Raw genomic sequence first — 14,467 nt, forward strand, 5'->3', positions numbered from 1 at the left:
GGAAGAGTTTTCTACATTGTTTTCTAGATTTTACACTCTTCCTCTCTTCTATTTTTAATTTATTGTCTTCTTTTAAATCTAATTATCTTATTTGTTTTCCTTCCAATCTAGAGCTAAGATTAGTATTTGTATAGAGACATTTGAATTACAATTTCCTTTGATTCGTTGACCTTATTTAGAAGTACATATAAACAATGTGGTATTGTTAAAATCTTGAAACGTTTATTGCAAACATCCTTTTGCTAGAAATGAGAAGCAATAAAGTCTTAATGATAAAAGATTAATCCTTGATAACATAAAACTTATCAATTTTTGAAGTGTTTCAACAAGTACTCTACTTTGATTTCATATAATCTAATATGTTAGTGTGCATGTTAGGATTATATTTCAATTTCTTATGCTAATTTGGATACATGCATAGTATGAATGTTATATCTTTATATGATATTATGTGTTATTTGTTAGTTTGCCATGATATATAAAAATGCATGCTTATATACTAAATTTGTTATAATAAACTAAACATTTATGTTCATCAACCTTATTTTGACTTACAATAAATACATAATAGCAGTTATAAATAATGCATCTAAGAATCTCACGGAGAGTTCAGTCATAGCTCAAGATTAACACAAATAATTTTCTTAACTAATGTAATTTGAAAAGGAAATGATGTTTCTAGTGGCAAATGAGTAAGTAGCATATAAGAAAAAAGATATATAAATAAGGATCACATTCCAAATTCTCCCTCTTATTCAAATGCTGGAGGGGATTTGGAATGGGATATTGATTTAGTGGATTTAGCAAAACCATGTAAATTATAATATAAGAAAGACCAAAAATAGAGGTGAGCATTTTCAGCTCGGTCCGATTTTAGACCAAAATAAATAATCAAATCAAAATTATTTTTTTTTCAAGTTTTTGAACCGAACCGAAAACCGGTTTGAACCAACCATGTTCAGTTCGGTTTTTTCCCTTGCAAACCAATTTAAATTGAAATTATTTCAATTGAGTTTTTTTCTGGTTTTTTTTTCACTGACCATATTTTTTCAGGAATTCTATTTTCATATTATTTCTGTTTTTTCTGAGTTTTTTCATTGGCCATATGTTTCAAGGATTCCATTTTCGTCTTGTTTCTATTTTCACAGCTCTGTGCTTATTTTTTGATAAATCTTGGCTTTCTCAACAAGCCATCTAAACAAAGAAAAGATAAAAAAAGATATCTATTATTAAAATGTAAAACCATCAAAACATTATTATTTGAACAAGAAGAAACGAATTACAAATAGTTTACATAGATCCTCACCATCCATCGAGTGCCAAACTTGATTCCAAATTGTTGTCCTCTCAAGACCAACATCAACGAGAGCACAAAAAAACCTTTTACTGGTTCAACATAATAATCTTTTTTGGTTACATGTGCATGGAAAATTATACAATAATTACAGGATCATGTAAGAAATAGAAATAAGAAGAATAAAAAAATCAAAAGCAAAAGTAAAGAGGGGTGTGCCTTTGATAGGAAGAATAAAACAATTAAAAGCAAAAATAAAAAAAAGGGTGTGACTTTGATAGGAGGAGTATGGAGTACGAGCTTAACAATTGTGGAGCAAAAAGAAAAATCAAAGAAGAGAGATGTAGAGAGCAAATGAAGAGGAGAGATGCATAGAGCATAGGGAGGGGGTAGCTAGGTTTGTTTTTAGGGAATGCTAATGTAGGTTTAGGGTTAGAAAAAATATCATATTTATACTTGTTTTTTTTTATAAGTGTTAGCCTGGTTGAACCGGTTCGGTTCAATCTGTTTCAAACTCAGGGAATCGAACCAAATTTTTTTTATTTTTTAATCGGTTAATTCACTTTTTTTTAGTTCGGTTTTTTTTTATATTTTCTTGGTTTAATTAATTGTTTATTTTTTTTGCTCACCCCTAACCAAAAAACATGGATTTTCCCGGTACCCTTATGCCCTGTATATACAAACACATGGCATTGTGGATATGTTTTCATAATGCTCTTTTTTAAAAAAAATTTATCGAACCTTTTTTTCTGCAATTGCATCATTTTGTAATTAGATTAACGGCAAGTTTCTTATAATTTGTTGTACCTATGCACAATTACAAAAACAAATGACTAGCGTGTAAAATACAATAAAATAGCATGGCTAATCTAAAATTCACAAGAAAAATTCTTTTTGATCCCTCTATTTTGCTTTCTACTTTTGTCATAGTCCTTTTGATTTTCTAGGGTTTTGTTTTAGTACAAAACTTTATTTTTTTTTTCATTTTCAATCTCTAGTTGGAAAGATATGAGAAAAAATCATTAAAAATAACAAAAACAACTTATCGGTTGCCTATATTTTAATAATGAAAAAGGTTGATTTTTATGTCAACTAATTCCATTCAATAAGAGGAGCTCCATTGAAGTATTTTATACTCTTTATAATGCTATTAAAAGTAAATTGGGGTTGAGTGATAATTTGTTTTCGATTTGATTTTGTGTTTTAGATAAATTTAAAGATGTTTTTAAGTTGATTTATTAGTTTATTAAGGTTATAATAGTGTTTATTAAATATTTGTTTTATGAAAAATAGGTTAAAATGGATTGTTATGGAAAAAACACCTTAATCTGTTTTTCTCACCACTCTTCATTGGTTAAAAAATATCTTTTTTTAAATAAAAAAATGACAAGTTACCTCCCCTTTAGCTAAATATTAAAAAAAAAAATAAACTAGACTTACATACCTGACTTTGCAAACTTGTGCACATAGCCTTATTTTTTAATGCGCAAACACATTGGATCACCCAAACCCAAACACCTAGCCCTTCTTCTTTTATTTTTTTCAATTAACAATTAAATTTTATATATACATATATGGAATATCCAACCTCACAAGTATTTAATTTTAATTGAGATTATTCAAAAAAATTAAAAAAAAAGATATGAATTTTGTTAATAAGATATCATTTAATTTTTACTTGATTTTTGAATAAAATTATATTTTTTTTCTTTCTTTCTAACATTAATAAACATTTTTCTTTAGGCAGCCCTACATAATATTTATTTCCTTGTTTTAAGTTTTATTTTTTAATTAACATTAATAAATTTTTTTAGTATTTATTAACATATAATTCTTGATTTATTCAATATTATATATATATATATATATATATATTAGTTTTTTAATTTACAATTAATTTTTTTCTTTATACTAATAAATGCGCACATTTTGTTTTGCGTTAAATTCTTTTTTTTTAAAAAAAAGCGCGCAAGAGCCACCTAATTAGTAGTGCCTCAAACGTACAAGCATAAAGAGAAGACTGTTGAAGTCGAGAAGTAACCTTTTATTTAACAACTCTCAAGCCATTGTGTCTGGAATTTATTTTGTAATCTTCCCTTATGAGATTGTCAAGTAATTTCCCAACTTGCAGAAAAGAAAGAGCACACACGTGGATGTCATGGGAAAGTTTATGCTGTTACAGGCGACTTCGCTTGCTCGACATTGCAGGCTTAAAACTGGCAAGACCAGTGATTTCTCTGCCTGTTACCAAGCTGTTGATGTCATATGTGCCTTCATATGTGTAGATGGGTTCTAAATCACCCATTGCCTGCAATGTTATTCCAAATAAAGAAGAGTGAATAATATGTACAGCTGCCACAAATACCAAACAAATGTAGCTGATTTTCACTGAAAGAAACAAAAAAATTCTAGTATAGCCCGTTGAGGATAAGAAGAAATGAGAAAGTAGCCCTAGAAAGCAACTTCGACTCCTATGGAAAACACAGATTCTTCACATCTAAGAATAGGGATCAATGAACAAGCCACCGGTTGATGCAATGAGTGAAAAGAAACTAATCAAAAAACCAAAAAATACAAGGCTAAATAAGGTTTCTAGTGATTGCAATTCAAAAGACATCAGGCATGGATTTCTTTTATGAAAGGTTCCATTTTTGTCAGATGTAAGAATGAACTTTCAGTAAAGAGTTTAGAATGAAAACCTTGGCAACAAGAAAATCGGACAAAATTCCATTGCCACCAAGTAACTCCCTCCCAATAGCAGCAGTTTCCCTTGCCTTCAAACTGATCCATGACTGAGGACACAAGACAGCATCATGGCTATTGGCTAGAAAGCACAATTCTTTTTCACCAAATATACCACACAACTTTGCAGTCAATCATACCTTTGCCAAGCTGGCATGACCTGGGGTCATTGTTCCCTTTTCATACAACTTGCAAAGGCGCCAACCAACTAGTACCATTGCTTGGACATTACCAAGTATGTGGACAAGTTTCTGTTGATTGATTTGAAAGGCTGCCAATGGGGCTCCAAATTGTTTCCTTTCCTTTAGATACCTTTGAATCAGTTACGAGTCAGTAATGATTGTGTGGGAAGTTAAAATAAAATAGTACTCTTGAGAATGAGGATGTACAGTGATTACCTGTGACACATGTCATAGACCCCCATTGATATGCCAATAGGTTGCCAGGCAACCATTACACGTGAAACAGCAAGAACCTAATATTATATAGCACTACTCAGACAAGGAGCTTGGAAATCTCAAGCATGCAAGGATAAGATCACATATGAACACAATGGAATAAGACGACTGGAAAATCCAGATACGTAAGAAGTTCACAGGAAGCAAGATTAAACAGACCACCTGCAAATTAATACTATAGGGGAACCATTGTGTATTGATTTTCAAGGTCATTAAAACTCCCTTACATAAACAAAGGAAAAAAAGGACATAGCTCCATTAAAAGCCATCAACCCCCAATGGGTTTCTTGCATACTTGTTATTATTAGACACTAAGTATAATGGGAGCAGAGCAGATGTACCAAATGCCACTGCAAATTATAACAATTTATGCAGCATACTCAAACTGGAAATGTCCTAAAAGCTATGGATCAAGTAAAATGCAAAAACCATGGCCCAAGCAAACTTAAAGGATCTTTTATTTTTCCTTTTTTTATTTAATTGAATTTTAATGAGCTTGAACCTGAAGGGTAAAAGGAAGAAATGTAGTTTTCTTCTGTCCGGTGATGTTACGAAACACTCAGTAGAATGGGGTAGGAGCAAACATACCAAACAGCAGTGCAAATTTCTGAAGCATATTCAAACTAAAAATGTTCTAATAAGCCCCACTGAAGCCAAACAAAATGCAGAAAAATATTGTCAGAGTGAACGTAAAATGATATTTTACTCACAATTCATTTGCTTACTGGAAGATAGGGGGAATACAAAGATCGTGATAAAAATTTCATAAGAAATTCGACAGTCTGATCCATTTCTCTCTTCCACTACATACTACTAATAATTTTGTGTATTCTCCAATTGACCAACTAAATCTCAACAGAATCAAGTGGGAGGTCTCAACTTTGCGAATGGAATGATCCCAGAGTAACATTTTTGTTCTGCACTGAAGCTGAGGCAGCCCAAGTGGTGATGTCTGGTGCATTAATAACCTCTGGTAGGATTACTGTTTCACTCCAGGTAAATGCTGAAGCTTCAGATATGCAACATAAAACTAAAGTTCTATTCACCATCTTTAGGTAACACAAGTAGATTAATTGGTCTTTCCTAAAACCAAAGATTTATGGACTGCCATGGAACAGTAGATTATCAAGAAAAGCATAGCAAGACAGACATAAATGATTAGGGACAACATTCTAGGAAAGAACATGTTACTGCTGTACCTTATTTGTATCTTGAAACGAGTTGACTCCAGGCAACCTGTCCTCATCAGGAACAAAAACTCTTTTCATGACTATATCTCCATTTTGTACTATACGGAGGCCAATTTTATTTTCAATTTTTGTAACTGTTAATCCAGGAGCATCCTTCTTCACTATATATCTGAAACAGGAAAAAAAAACCTGTAACCCATGCATGTAAAAAAGAAAACAATCCAAATTGAGAAACTGCATATTATGTATAGAGAGAACCATACCCATTAATCTGATCAGTGGAGGTATTCCGAGCAAATATAACAAGCAAATCAGCAAAAGTACTGTTTCCTATCCAGCGTTTTTGGCCCTCAAGTATCCAACCACCTTCAACCTGCATATCCCAGAATGAGAGCAAAAACAAGATAACAAAATATTCAAGAGAATAACAGGAAAAATAGAAAAGTAAATAGCTCACAAGAGGTTAAGAGCTCAAACCTTGGTTGCTGTTGTTTGCAGAGAACTTGCATCACTTCCATAGTCAGGCTCAGTCAAAGCCTAAAGATTAGGATAATATAGAGTAATTGGAATCCAGCATAACTACATACCAGACACATATAGTGGCTGTGTGCCAAAAGAAGCTTACTTACCCAACAAGCTACAGTGCTAAACTTTGCCAAAGAAGGTAAATATTTCTGCTTCTGTTCCTCAGAACCACAAAGTGCTGTTCTTCAAAATCCAGACAATTAGCAACATCCTTGTTTTAGTAACTAATCCATAAATTAACCTGTCTCCAAGAGAAACATAATTAACCCAAGATCTCACCTATGGTGAGCATTGCCAGAGATGAATGCACCAAAATAAAAGTCGAACAGCTTGCATCAACTCTAGCAACTTCTGCAATGGCGACAGCACTTGTAGTGATCGAGAGACCAGGACACCCATAACCCTGAAGTTTCAAGTTCGCTAATCATCCATTTCTAAACCTTTCCTACCTCACTACATTCTATTAACAACTAAAACTCGAATCAAATGCACAAATTACCTTTATCGTTCCTCCAGCTATACCCAAGGCACCAAGCTTCGGAATAACATGAAACGGAAACTTCGCCTTCTCCCAGTACTATAACGCCACAAACAATCTATATATAAATATATTTGCCAAAATTTGAACATAAAATTCAAGCATTTAATAAAGGAAAAGCCGGAAGTAATTCTTTTTTTTTTCAAAAAAAAAAAAACCTCAGCCATTATCGGAGCGATTTCCTTTTCCATGCACTGCCTCACTCTCATCCTGATGGCCTGATCCTCCGCGGTTAATAAATCACTAAATTGAAAGTAATCCGACACTGTAATTTTTTTAAAAAAATAACAGCATGATCATTAATTAACGACTCCGAAATTAGCCTAAATTTCTCAAACCAATCAAATGAAAATAATAAAATAAAATTTCAGTATTAATCAAATTTCAAACAATGATGTAAAGAAATAAAAAAATAAAAAAATATATATAAATGATTTTACCGCTAGGAGGAAATGTGGAAGCGGGAGTTGCTTGAGGGAAGGCGACGGAAACATCCAACGGCGGTAAATTAAAATATGAACTCCTTGCATTTTGCTCAACCTCATCTGATAAAACAGAGTTTTTAATTAATCATAGAAGAGCTAAAAATAACAATTAATTGCATGATTAAGGGGCAATATATATGGATAAAATTTGAGAACAGACCTTGATTTTTAGGGATTGCCATGGCTGGAAAATAGAGGAAAAAGACGGTTGGAGAAATTAATTTTTAAAACTTACGATCTTATGGGTGGAGAGAGTGGCATTGACACGCAAAGCTACGCTGATGTGGTCATGAGGATAACGACATCTTAACTTCTTAATAAGTGTGCCATGATTCGAAATTTTGAATGTTTGTGGTCTCTTAATTGAATTTAATTAAGGTTTTAATGAATTATGTTGTTTGAAATTATTTTTAATATTAAAAATTTGATTTTAAATAAATTTTAACTCTTAAAAATACTACAAAATTAATTTAGAGCAAAAATTTTGATTTATTTCGGTGAATTAATCAAACTGACTCGAGGTTGACTTGACCAAAAAGTCAGAACACGAGTTACATGAGTTAATCCAGGTTAACTTTAAAAATTTTTAAAAATATATTTGAAATTTTATAAAAGACAATTCATGTGAATATACTATATATGTTATAAATAATGAAGTTTAAAAAAATATTTTTAAAAAAATTTTATCTCACAATGAAAAACATAATGTTTTCTTATGAACATAAAATATATATATTACAAGGCTTCAAATCTCACATTAAAAAATAATTTTTTTCTTGTGAACATAAAATATATATACTAAAGGGTTTCAAATCCTTCAAAGTTTTTTATCCCACGTTGAAAAAATATAATTTTTTTGTTGTGAATATTAAGTATATATATTAAAGGGTTTCAAATCGTACATTGAAAAAATAAATTTTTTAAGGGTGAGCAAAAAAAACTAAAAAACCAAGAAAACCGGAAAAAAAATACCAAAAAAACCGAACCGTGAAAAAAAATTGATTAAACAGATTAAAATTTTAAAAAAACTGACTGGTTCGGTTTTGATTTTGTAAGCTTGAAACTGAAAAAACCGAATCGAACCGAAACAGAAAAAAATCAAGCCAAATTGGAAAAAAACCGAGCCAAATCGAAAAAGCCTCGAGCCAAACCGGTTTGAACCGGTTCCGATTCGGTTTCGATTTAAAAAAAAAAAAACTGGTTTGGTTATTTTTTTGGTTAAAAACCGAACAGAACCGAAAATGATCACCTTTAGGGAACATAAAGTATATATAATAAAAGGTTTCAAATTCCATATTAATAAAATAAAATATTCTTTTAGTATTTATATAGTGACATTTGAAAAATATTAATAACCAAATAAAAAATATAAAAAAAGGGGTCTAGGAGAAAAATCACATTTTAAAAAAAAAAGGTTTTGTCCAAGTTCACCCAAGTCATGGGTCAACCTGTTGGGTCACCCGAGTTTGGTCGGGTTTTTGCATTTGCCAATTTTTTGTCTTACCCAAACCGGTTCAACTACCAAGTCCCGAGTTGACCCACCGGGCCGATCTGGGTTTAATAATTAGACAATTTATAAGTAAATTTAAATTTAATTGATAATTTATTATAATTTTTATGTTTATAATAAAATATTAAATTACAAAATTGAATTCAATTATATTATTTATAATACATGTAAAAATAAATTGAATTAATAATTTTAACTGTTTTATTTTTAAGGATCATTTTTGTTGCAAATTAATTATAATAGCCCTTATATTTATTTAAAATAACAAAAAAAAATACAAGCATCTTAAAGAAGATATAAATAGATCCATGTCATCATAAGTTTTTATTAAATATTTATTAAAAAAAATTAAAAAATATATATTTGTTAAAAAAATCTTTTCAATCAAAATATTTTCTGAGAAAAATAATTCTAGAAATATTTCAATAAAAATTCTTGAGTTTTTCTCAAATCACCGGAAATTACATTACCAAACATATCATGATACGTCCTTCATCCTCCTCACTCTCTTGATCGGGCTTTCAGCTAACAATCCATCTGTTTATGCTAGCATTTGTCAAGGCATGAAAAGAGCAACCACGCACCTGAATCAGATTGGTTAACATTTTATAAAGCAATAAATGTTTCTAAAATATGGAACTGCAGAATAAGAGGGAATTGCCAGGATTAAGACCTTTGGGGAGCTTCTAACTGCTGGAAACGAAAACAAAACAAGGTCTGCAAGAACAATTAATGGAACTCTTGCACTCACTCACTCACTCAGACACAGTAGAGTCTTCTTAAATCTGTATTTTTCTTGTTTTTAGATCCTTCACACACTTGCATTAACCATGCACTAACTTTTATATAGAATTTAAGTGGGACATTTAGTCTAGTCTCTTACTAATCTCAACAAAAACATAAAAATTGATCTTGAGTGAATTATTATGGTTCAGTCTAACTTGATAATAACACAGAATTATGATACTTGGTTTTCCACAAAACATTCTCCCCTCTTAAGCTTATTTCTTCAATCATCATAATTCCAAAGTTCTTTTGCACTTCTGTCTTCCATGGTTTTGTGAAAATATCTGTTACTTGTTTGTTTGTTCAGATAAAATGATATTATTATAAATAAATAAAAAATCTTTAGAGTTGACTTTGTCCAGTATCATTTAGATTTGTGATTGGATCAACCAAGTTATTTATTGATTTATTGGATTATCTGGATATTTAACTGGATCAGTATCCAATTTAATTATATATATAAAAAAATTAATTCAAATCAAGCTCAAAATCAACAGATCATTAGGGTTCAACCAAGTTTAATAGCTATCTATTAAAAAAAAAGAAAAAAAACAGTTGTTGCGATTTGACAATCTTACTTGTAAGTTAACCAAAATGTACAAGTGGATAGCCTAAGATTAGCCTTATCTTTAGCTATGCCGATGAACTTGCAAGCATGATAAAAAAAAACACAACTGAAAGTAAAAAAGTGCAGAACTGTCAAGTGGCAAGAATCATCTCTTTTAATAATTAAGAAGACGAAATGCACCAAGCCCTATTGAATATCTCTCTAAGTTTTGATTCTGTAATCTTTTTAGACCAGTGAGCCAAGAAACATTAATTCATGCAGTTATCCTGTCTCTCACAAACTCCTAAAACAACTCTTTTGCTATGTTGAGTTTCAAGTTCTGAGCCCAGATATCCCACACGCGTCTGACAGTAGGCTCTTCCTCTCTAATGATTTCCCGGAATATACTATCTGTCAGAGCAAGGAAATAGAGCAACCATTCCTCTCTCATTTTACAGCCCTACTCCTTTCTTTTCTCTCTTCTTTACACTTGTTATATATATAACAGAAATGGCTAGGACCAATGTGGAATCATTCAAGGAATCCTTTGAAGCTTGGCTTGTATGTCAAGAACACTACATCGATGAGCTACTGCTCCCTGTAAAAGAGAAGAACCATGAATCATCCAGCGAGGAAGATCTCAATGACCGAATTGCCAGAGTCCTCTCCCACTACCGGCAATACAGCTACAAAAAATAACTTGTTTCTCAACAAAGTATTTTCCTCGTTTTCTCTCCCCTATGGTTGACTCGTTTTGAGCGCACTTTCAAATGGTTCCGGGCAGGGGCGGAGGAGCATAGAAGACTGAGGTGCTGCAGCCAGTAGAAAAATAGATCCTAAAAAATATAATATCTCATTTTATAGCTTTTTTATTTACCTTTTCTAAAATTCATATATGTAAATATTCCCTCTGCATTATTTTTTATTAGCCTCGTACCTTTTCATTGCGCTTTTTAGCATTTGGCATCCCATTAATTTCTCTTCTTACTCGTTGAATAAATTTCTAGGATTTTCTATTCCGGATAAAAGAACCCATTTTATATATATTTGATTCATAAAAAAACATTAAAAAAATTAATTTTTTTAAAAATAAAATTTTAAAAACTATGTTTGGGAGTGTTGTTGCGATTGTTTTTTAAAATGTTTTTTCATGCTGAAATATATCAAAATGATTTTTTTTATTTTTTAAAAATTATTTTTTAAATCAATGCATCAAAACGATCCAAAACATACTAAAAAATTTAATTTTTAGCAAAAAAAATGAATTTTGAGGAAACGCGGTTTGCATCGCGTTCCCAAACGCTCTTTACTCTTTAGCCCCATCTCATAGCAGCAAATAAATACCCAATCAACTATATATGAAGAGTGTAGCCTAATTGGTCAGGCTCTAGGTTTGTTACCTAAAGATCACTAGTTCGAATCTCACAAACCTCAAGACCACTAAAGGTTTACATGGTCGTTAACTTCAGGACCCGTGGGATTAGTCAGGTACACATGAGTTGACCCGGATATCCACGTTAATAAAAATAAATAAATAAATACTCAATCAAACTTTATGATATTTCATGCACTTACCACATCTTTTGCCACCTACTTAACTCCCATCGGTATGGAATATGGTTTCTTAGCTCATCTTTTGATTTATAATGCGAAAATTTCTATGTATCATTAATGAAGTGATGAAAAATAAAAAGCCTAAACTAGAGCATTTATGAAAAATAAAAAGCCTAAACTAGAGCATTTATTCAATGCTGAATATTAAAAATAATTTATATTTATTTATTCGTAGCACAGGATAAAAAAGATTCGTGGCTCCGCCCTTGGTTCCCGGGGGTGGGGGGGGGGGGGGCTTTAAGCCAGCACTTCTATTTTGCGTTGTCAAGGACTCTGTCGTCAATGACCTACCGAAGAGCAAAATGAAAGAATGAGAAGATTAATATGCGAGAGTGGAGGAGAGAGACCTGGATAAAGAAATGAAAATTACTAATTTGTGGCTTGCGCTGGCTATATATTTTTTACATAAAAAAAAATACTAAGAAAAAATCTTCAATATTAGTTTAATTGGTAATTTAAATAATAAATTTTAAAAAAATACAGTAATAAAAAATAAACTAACAACAAAAATAAAAATGAAAAAAAAATAAAAAGAACCAACTTAAACTTATCTAGATTATCAAACAACTCTAATATTGAAAAGCAAAAATATAATAATAAAATAAAACCTCAGTAAGGTTAACATGTAAATTTTGTGATCATTGACATAAGATTGGGACAATTTAATAGAAAGAAACGCAAGAAAAAAACTCAAAAACCAATTCCTGATAACTCAAAAAAAAATTGAAGTTTAATCTCCAGAAAATAAAATATTGAAGAACAAATATTAAGAAAAAATACATATAGCTAAAAAGAGAATGAAAAAACTTGATTTGAGCTCCCTGAGGTTAGGATTTAAAATCTTTGACCCAGTCGTGACACTAGAGTGATTGCATTCAAAAGAAATTTGAATTAAATCATGAAACTCAATTATCGAACAACTCAATGTTGAATGATATAAATAAATAAAAAAGTAATTTAAATAAAAAAGTAATAGGAAAAAATATAAATCAACTCGGATTAACCTGCAAACCTCGTGACCATGACCACATGATCGAGATAACCCAATAGAAAAGATAAGAAAAAAAAGGTACGAATACCAGTTTCCAATAAATTAAATGTTGAATGATGAAATTGAAATAAATCAATAGTAAAAAGGACTAAAAAAATAAAAATTAACCCACATTAAATTTTGAAACTATTGACCCTGATCATGACCCGAGACTAATCTCATAGAAGACAAACCGTAAAAAGTAATTAAACAAAACTATATATAAAAGAAGTTAAAAAATATTAGCTTTAAAAAAGAAAAAAAAAACTAAGTGAACTTGTGCAAACCTCCTAAACTTGAGATCTAATATCTAAAACTCACAAATGGTGCAATCATGGACCCGGGTTGAATCAAAAAACTTAATTCCTAACCAATTTATTTTTAATCGATGAAATCATGAAAAAAAAATCAATTTTAAAAACTTGCAAAAACAAAAAAGATAGCAATAAAAAAAATGATGATCAAATTTAATAGAAAAAAAATCAAAAAATCATAAAGGATGAACAATCTAAAAAATAATTTCAAATAAAATTAAAAAATAATAACCAAATTTAAAAGACTAAAAAAACAAAATGGATGAAATTAAAAAACATATGTAATTTTATGATGCAAGCGTGTTTTAAAATGTGATTTAGGACATTGACCTGAAATAGACTGGCATATGGACAAACCTAAGAAGAAATATTGAAACCCACAAAATCATAAAGGCTAAAAAAATTATATAGAAGGCGAATAATGTAAAAAAAAAAAAACAAAGCTTAATCACTAATAATATAAAAAAGTTGAATGATAAAATTAAAAAATAATATTAGCTTAAAAAAAAAGGAAAGAAAAATCAAGAAAACTTGGGCAAACCTTTTAAACTTAGTCAAAGACCTAGAACTCGTAATCCATTAAATCGTAGACCCGGGTTGAATTAAAAAACTCAATTCTCAACCAATTTAATATTGATTAGGCAAGTAAATCCAACAAAAAACAATAAATGAAAAAACCAAAGAAAACCTAAATTATTTTTAAAATCAATAAAAAATCTTAAAGAAAGCAAATAAATAAAAATCAATTAAGAAATTTATATCAAATAAAATAAATAATAATACAAAGAATAAAAACAAAACTCGCATGATAAAAAAAATAAAGGAGGATTAAATAGAAAAGGAATTATAATATTATAAATTGCTGTAAAAACTATTTCAAATATTTAATAATAGAATCAGGAAATATCAATTTAAAAAATTAGCTATAAAAACCCAATAAAAAATAATAAATATAAAACACCAAGATAATTAAGTTATTTTTCAAGACCGAAAAAAATTCCACATAAAACAAGCTAGAAAAACAAAATTTAGTCTCTAATTTAATAAATACAAAAGGATAAGAGGAGAAAAAAGAATTAGCTATAAAAAAATAAAAAAACCAAGTAAATTCTTGCAAATATTCTAAATTTAATCAAATTTTTAAAATTTGCTATTTGTGAAATTTTAAATTTGAATTTAATCAAAAACTTTATTACAAATCAATTTAAAAATATCATATTAAAAAATTTATGAGAGCAAGAAAATTGAAAATAAAAAAATCATTTCTCAGGCACAAAATCCCTAATTCTCAAAAATTAAAATACAATGGAGATGCGGGGTATCGATCCCCGTACCTCTCGCATGCTAAGCGAGCGCTCTACCATCTGAGCTACATCCCCTTTTACTTAATGATTCCTATTGTTAGATATAAATAATTATATATTTCTAAAAGGC

At 30.1% G+C, this 14,467-nt stretch overlaps 1 protein-coding gene and 1 non-coding gene across 3 annotated transcripts; both read right to left on the reverse strand.

Annotated features, from left to right (window-relative positions):
• Positions 1-477: 477 nt before the first annotated feature.
• On the reverse strand, positions 478-7,550 carry LOC133677728 (acyl-coenzyme A oxidase 4, peroxisomal-like). Of its 2 annotated transcripts, XR_009835822.1 has the most exons (14): positions 7,393-7,550; positions 7,188-7,292; positions 6,906-7,012; positions 6,709-6,786; positions 6,489-6,612; positions 6,314-6,387; positions 6,162-6,221; positions 5,948-6,057; positions 5,694-5,853; positions 4,435-4,511; positions 4,177-4,348; positions 3,994-4,086; positions 3,383-3,602; positions 478-594 (listed from the first exon to the last, which is right to left on the reverse strand). XR_009835822.1 is itself a non-coding variant. In XM_062099862.1 (13 exons), the coding sequence occupies exons 1-13, from the start codon at positions 7,412-7,414 to the stop codon at positions 3,471-3,473; spliced, it is 1,314 nt and encodes a 437-aa protein (XP_061955846.1). In that variant the 5' UTR covers positions 7,415-7,550; the 3' UTR covers positions 3,318-3,470. The 2 variants fall into 2 exon arrangements, 1 of the variants encoding a protein (XP_061955846.1); XM_062099862.1 differs by lacking the exon at positions 478-594 and having other exon boundaries at positions 3,318-3,602.
• A 6,789-nt stretch (positions 7,551-14,339) lies between these two features.
• On the reverse strand, positions 14,340-14,412 carry TRNAA-AGC (transfer RNA alanine (anticodon AGC)). The gene has a single exon. It is a non-coding gene; the product is annotated as a tRNA-Ala (tRNA).
• Between the last annotated feature and the right edge of the window lie 55 nt (positions 14,413-14,467).

This window comes from Populus nigra, chromosome 17 (assembly GCF_951802175.1).
Source record: "Populus nigra chromosome 17, ddPopNigr1.1, whole genome shotgun sequence".
NCBI lineage: Eukaryota > Viridiplantae > Streptophyta > Magnoliopsida > Malpighiales > Salicaceae > Populus > Populus nigra.